The sequence below is a fragment of the Papilio polytes genome, unplaced genomic scaffold, assembly GCF_000836215.1.
Source record: "Papilio polytes unplaced genomic scaffold, Ppol_1.0 DF824325.1, whole genome shotgun sequence".
NCBI lineage: Eukaryota > Metazoa > Arthropoda > Insecta > Lepidoptera > Papilionidae > Papilio > Papilio polytes.
This window is the reverse complement of record NW_013524879.1, coordinates 1178560-1185749: the sequence shown is the minus strand read 5'-3', so window position 1 is coordinate 1185749 and position 7190 is coordinate 1178560. Positions and strand designations below refer to the sequence as shown.

At 33.3% G+C, this 7190-nt stretch overlaps 1 protein-coding gene across 1 annotated transcript in view; it reads right to left on the bottom strand.

Annotated features, from left to right (window-relative positions):
- LOC106099907 (monoacylglycerol lipase ABHD12-like) overlaps window positions 1–6802 on the bottom strand; it is a 13155-nt gene extending 6353 nt beyond the window's left edge. The window contains exons 1-6 of the mRNA XM_013278600.1: window positions 6410–6802; window positions 5464–5582; window positions 3150–3263; window positions 2396–2533; window positions 1598–1690; window positions 676–842 (exon numbers count right to left, since the gene is read on the bottom strand). Coding sequence (XP_013134054.1) covers window positions 676–842; window positions 1598–1690; window positions 2396–2533; window positions 3150–3263; window positions 5464–5582; window positions 6410–6459 — 681 coding nt within the window. The 5' untranslated portion in view covers window positions 6460–6802. The remainder of the gene's footprint in view (window positions 1–675; window positions 843–1597; window positions 1691–2395; window positions 2534–3149; window positions 3264–5463; window positions 5583–6409) is intronic.
- Window positions 6803–7190: the final 388 nt, after the last annotated feature.

Here is a 7190-nt window from a genome sequence, read left to right as displayed (position 1 = left end):
TGCGGATGTCTATGGGCAGCGGTCACTTCGCCATTTTGGCGGATTCAGGTGGCCGCTTGCTCGTTTGCCACCTTATGTTATAAAAAAAAATGTTTGTTAGTTTGTAGCCTAAACTAGTCTCAATGGTTGTCATAGATGAAGAAAGTCTGGAAGAATACATAGTCTACCCACTTTTGTTATTTTTTTAATTCCACGCGGACAGAATCGCGGGCGAAAGCTAGTACTACAGTAGAACCTCGATAAGTCAAACCTTAGTAACTTAAAAACCTCTACAACTTCAAAAAATAATATGTCCCCTTCCCATCAGAGCCTAAAACCTCTATAACATAGACCCTTGATAACTTAAAACTTCTATAACTTAAAATGTTTTGTGCTTCGTTGGATTTTAACTTATCGAGGTTCTACTGTTATAAAAAAACTAACTTAATTAAAAAAAAACCGACTATCTTTACATAGAAAATACGGCGAAAGGGATTTGACGACATACATTTTTCAATATATTTTTTTAGTTTTTCACTTCTCACGCTAAATGTAGTTCTTTTGTTATAATAAATGACACCCTATGACACTCTTTGGTAGAAGACGAATCGAATGACACCTTATTTGTCAAAATCTATTCATTAGTTCAGGCTGTAGTCTGTTACAATCTTATTAAACATGCAAAAAACCAACTTAGTAACAAAAGCATATATTAAATTTTATACCTAAAGAATGTCCCCATACGTATATAGGAGGTTTTGCCTCACTTTTATCCAACGTAGTAACTAGCCAGTCGTAAACAATAAGGGAGTCCTCAACCACACCCCCTTCACTTGGATTCAAGTTTGTAGAATCTCCATAACCTATTTATTAATAAACTAGTAAAAAAGCGATATTGTATGGATGATGTATTTACAAAACTTGACAGATATCTTACTAATATTATAAATGCGAAAGTTTAGATGGATGGATGTTTGTTATAGTTTTTAGCCAAAACTGTAAAGATCTCGATGGAATTTGGCATATATGTAAAAAATCTGGAAGAACACATAGGCTACTTTTGTTATTTTTAATTCCACGCGGACGGAGTCGCGGGCAGAAACTAATAATATTATAAAGAGATTTTTTTTTTGGATTTTTGTGTGCATTAAAATTCAAAAGTATTGGGTCGATTTTATAAATTCTTTCACTATTAAAAAGCTATGTTATTACTTAATAACATACGCTATCTTACTAATATTATAAATGCGAAAGTTTAGATGTTTGTTAGAGTTTTTAGTTAAAACGGCTGAACGGATTTCTATGAAATTTGGTATAGATGTAGAGGATAGTTTGGAAGGACACATAGGCTACTCACATTTTTTTTTAATTCCACGCGAACGGAGTCGCGGGATAAAACTAGTATTTTATAATTCCACGTGAAAGTCACGAGCAACAGGTAATAAATATTACAAATGCGACAGTTACATATATGTTTGTTAGAGTTTGTAAACTGAACGGATATCGATAAAATTTGGTACAGATGTAGAGGATAATCTTGAAGACATAGGCTATTTTTTTTTATCAACACACGGACGGAATCGCGGGCGAAAGCTAACATTAATCAAGAATTTCCTACCTCTATAATCAAATGCGATCGTATGAAAATCCATTTGTTGGAAAAACTTATACAACTGTATCCTGTGCCAAGCGGCGCGGGAATTAGAGTTACCTGTGGGGGGTATCTTACTAATATGATAAATGTGAAAGTTTAGATGGATGGATGTTTGTTAGTTTGTAGCCTAAATGGCTAAACGGATTTCGATGCAATTTGGTATAGATGTAGAGGATAGTCTGGAAGAACACATAGGCTATTTACTTTTGTTTTTTTTTATTTCACTTGGACGGAGTCGTGGGCGAGAGCTAGTTTACTAAGATTTTAACCATCCTAAAATTGAACAACTTAGCTAGGAGATATTTCATTGAATAATTTGAGTCTCTTTCTTTTTACCACCCTTTTCTTATAAGGAGAGGATGGGAAGGAGAAGTGGCTATGACGGCGGAGACACATAGGAAGGGGAAATGTCCTCTTTATGTGCGTCTCCTCCGTCAATGAAGAGTAGGCAGCGCTGCTATTGCGGATGTTTATGGGCAGCGGTCGCTTTCCATTTCGGTGGATTTAGGTGACCGCTTGCGAGTTTGCCACTTTATATTATAAAAAAAATTCTTAAATTACAATAGTTGACATTTCACTTGAAACATTTCACAATTATAAATGCGAACGTTTGGATGGATGGATGGATGTTAGAGTTTGTAGTCTGAACAGCTGAACAGTTTTCAATGAAATTTGGCATATAGAGGATAGTCTGGAAGAACACATAGGCTACACATTTTTTTTTAATTCTAAATAAAGCTAGTTATCAATATATTTTCTTACCATGGCAATATAATATGACAGGAGTTTTAGAATTCGTTAATTCTTCATCCATTAATTCATTTAATTGTTCATCATCATCCCCTTCGAAACTACCCTTCATACGTTCATACGTAGTCTTTGGTAATATATGCCAAATACCTGGAATATATAAAACATTTTATTAAACAAAAACGATATAAAAAATCCGAATAAAGCTTACAGTACTGCATAAACATACTTCTATCTACACTTCTATACTTTTATAATAACGCGTAAACACACACTTCTTTGTTGCCTAAGATGTCAGCAATTACAGCATATTTTTGAATAATTCTTCTATTTAATAAAAAGCCGTACACTTACGTCACACTTTAGGCTATATGTTTTCACGTCATTAAACTTAGGGGGTAAATATTTTGGATAAAAACCCTAATGTGGGAAAGAGACCATAAGTTGCTGCCAACAATAAGGAAGCAAGGTTGTCATCATGTCATGTCATTTGACAATTTGACTCATGTAAACAGTATAATAAAATTTTCATAATTTTACGCGGATGAAGTCGCACGGGAACGGTTAGTACTAATATAACCCCCAAAATATTAACCCCCTATGTTAAATGGCGTGAAAATATAAAGCCTAAGGCATGACGTAAGTTTAGGGCTTTTTATTAAAAAAAGAATTATATAAAAATATGGTGTAATTGCTGAGATCTTAGGCAACAAAGAAGTGTGTGTTTACGCTTTACTATAATAGTATAGAAGTATAGATTACTTACCAAGTCTTACTGGACAGCTGTTGGTTTTGGATTGATATTCCAAATAAAAATTTCTCGCCCCATCTATACCGCTGGAGGACGGATCGTTGAAGTCTATACTTAGCGGCCATTGTACTGGAAACAAAGAAAAAGGTAACATTATAATATAGCTGTTCACTAACTTTATCAACATATATCTATACTAATATAATAAAGCATAAACACACACTACTTTGTTGCAGATGTCAGCAATTACAGCATATTTTTGTATATTGCTTTCTTTAAAAGTTTTTTTTAACATAAATAAACCAGCGCTTGACCACGACTTCACCTAACCTAAGTGAAGACGCGGCCGATGGATAGAGCGCGCTAGCTCAATAAGTCCTACACTTATGACACGCTTTAAGCTATATATTTTCACGCTATTAAATTTAGGAGGTAAATAAATTGTAAAAAAAAACTTCATGTGGGAATGATACCATAAACTACAAGCTGCCAACATTAAGGAAGCAAGGTTATTATGGTAATGGTAATGACATTTGCAATTGAGAATTTGACAAATGTAAGCAATAAAATATTTTCTTGTAATTACATGTGGATGAAGCCGCACGGAATAGCTAGTCAAAATAATTAATCAAACGTTATTTTATTACATGCTTTCGCCTGCGTGGAATTAAAAAAAAACAAAAGTGAGTAGCCTATGTTTTCTTCCAGACTACCCTCTACATCTATACCAAATTTCATCAAGATCCGTTCAGCAGTTTAGGCTACAAACTCTAACAAACATCCATCTAAACTTTCGCATTTATAATCTTACTAATCTTACTAATATTAAAAATGCGAAAGTTTAGATGGATGGATGGATGTTTGTTAGCGTTTGTAGCCTAAACGGCTGAATGGATCTCCATGAAATTTGGCACAGGTTTAGAGCATAGTCTGGAAGAACACATAGGGTACTTTTTATCTCAGGAATAGTTACGGTTCCTGTGGGATTCATTAATTCAGTTTTTTTAATGTTTACTCGATCATTCTGCAACGGTTCAACATATCCTTTTGAATTTTGGCACAGATATAAAACAAAGTCTGGAGTACACATGGGATGAGGTTCATCCCCGAGAAATGTCCGGTACCCGAGGGGTACGTAGCTTTTTGTTATTTATATAGTTCGTATGTTTTCTAATACCACACGGACGAAGTCGCGGGCAACAGCTCGTAGTTAAATATATTTTAAAATTAACTAATTAGCAATAATTATAGATTATCTTTAAACTTTGATCGTTACAATCAAAACTACTATTTCCTATACAAGATATTATAATAATTATCTTCAATACTGTTGTGTAGTAAGATAAAATACTAGGAACAATAAAAACATTCCATTCTTAAAGGTCACTGTACCTAGTGTTATCTTAATACCTCAGTATAAAACTTATTATTATTTATATTAGGATGTTATTAATAAAACTTAATACAGTTTTAATACAATACAATAGTGAAACTACCATTGTCCATAGACATTTGCAATTGCACTTTTTTTATTATAAGGTGGCAAACAGCAAGCGACCACTTGAATCCACCAAAATGGAAATCGACTGCTGCCCATAGACATCCGCAAGTGCAGATGCATTGCCTACCCTTAATTAACAAAGGAGACGCACATAAATAGGATTCCCCTTCCTATGCGTCTCCGCCGTCAAATCCACTTTTCCTTCCCAACCTTTCCTCTTAAGAAAAGGATGGGAAAGAAAGGAGAATAAAGTTAGGCCTCCGGCACCACATTTATCAGTAAGGGTGGATCCAGCTTTGGCGCCAGGGGGGGAGGTCACATAGTCGTGGTCAAATCAAAAATATGTAAATATATTTTGTCAAGTTCTTAACCAATCAGCTCAGGGGGGTTCATGACCCCCATAACCCCCCCCTGGATCTACCGTTGTTTATCAGGTTGTACACGGAATTGCTCCCACTTCACGCCTGTCTTGTGTGAGGTGGTATTACAATGGGCGAGCTGGACCTACAGTGCGAAGATGTTAAAGTGGGCTCTATCACTGTAGAAATGATACCTGTGGTTTATGATTGTTGTATTACATTGGATAACCCATTTGTACAATAAATGTTATCTAACACTATTAAGCATATTTGTAACTAGTTGCTGCTTGTGTGTTCGCCCATGTAAAAAAAGATAGCCTATGTTACTCACTGATATTGCAGCTTGATAATGGTGAAAGAATTGTTGAAATTGGTCAAGTAGTTTTTGAGTTATTCCAATATATACAAAAATACAAATCTTTCCTCTTTATAATATTACTATACATATAAGTGTATTTCAAAAACTCACCAAAATTAGCAAAAATAAGGCTTCTTCGGAATGTTTTCGAGTATTTAAATATCAAAGGCACTACTGCAACGTGGAACACGAATATACCGGCTGATATTGATGCGCCGAGGATTAGACCCCTGTTAAAAAAACAAACTAGATTAGAAAAAATTTAATCATTAGAGTTATCCGAGAATATATACTCGTACAGATAGCTGTATAATTTTGTATATATTTACAAAACTTTAAAAACTTGTAAGGCATAAGCATGGTAAGACTTGAGGTTACATATTTTTGACAAAGGTAACAAGTTTCTGTTTACCAAATCTTACTAATATTATAAAGTTGGATGGATAGTGGTTAGAAGGTATCTCAACAGGTTGCATAGATACTTGACACAGGTTTAGGACATAGAACAAAGAATTAATTAACTTTTTTTAATTCCATCCCGTCAGTCACAGGCAACTCCTTCTGCATAGAATAATTAAAAAAAAATAAACAAAAGTATATAGCCTTTGTGCTCTTCCAGACTATGTTCTACAACTGTGCCAAATTTCATAGAGCCTTTCAGCACTTCAGGTGACATACTCTAACAAACATCCATCCATCCATCTAAACTTTCGATTTTATGATATTAGTAAAATATATTTATGATAAAACTATTTATGTATCATGTGTTACAGTGCCTAACTATATTTAGGGGGTAGCAGTCAGTTTAATTTTTAATTTTAACAGATATATATAGACAAATTATAATTCTCAAACATATACAAGCATTTACACACACCTAATGACAAATGGAAACAAATTACGAGTCTGAACAGCACACTTTAATAATTTTTATCCCAATCACCAAACAGATTTTAAATAAACTACAAACAGAATATAATAATTAGACATGTTTGTGAGAAATCTATTTACTCACAATGTAATATTTTAAAAAGGTATAAAAAAAATCTTAACTTACAAAATTGTATACAGAGGCACACAGGTGAGTATCCATTGTGTTTTTAACATTTTTAATATAATTAATCACTTAAATCAAATATTAAAAGGAATGTTAGACCGGGAAAGATAGACAAAATGAAAACCTGAAGATATCAATGACTAAATATGTCGAATTACAGTAAATTCAACGTTTAAAATGTGTAATTATTTACAGTTACGTGACCGATTAACGTCAAGTGCTGCGTGTTAAACAAAAAGACTAACATGTATATGAAATTATCCAGTATCGCGGTACAAGTTGTGTTTTCTTCAATAATTATAAACGAATAAAACAAGAACTATGTCCTTTTTATCTTTAACAATAAGTCAGAAGTCCAATCATTTCAACAGCAGTTTTAAAATGACAATGACATTTGAAAATTGAACTTTGCTTCTTTGCTTCGTGACGTTGACGTTTACTTTTTCGTGTTTTAATTTATGATGTTAGACTACTAGTTATTTGTCACGAATAACATTTATTTATGCTAATATTATAAAGAATAGAGTTTTGTATTATTTTATGTTTTCAAATATTCAAAAACTCTTTCACCATATAAGAGTTACGTTATCAGTAAATAAAGGCCACATTTAAAAAAAATAATTTCACGCGGACGAAGTCGCGAGCAACAGCTACTTTAAAATATTCTAGTTAATTCTGTTTGAAATATAATATGTTAGTGCTGTTTCAAAAAACCAGAGAAGTAAAGAATGAAAAGCGTTTAATTTTCAATGTTCATTTATTATTTACATTGCATTAACAT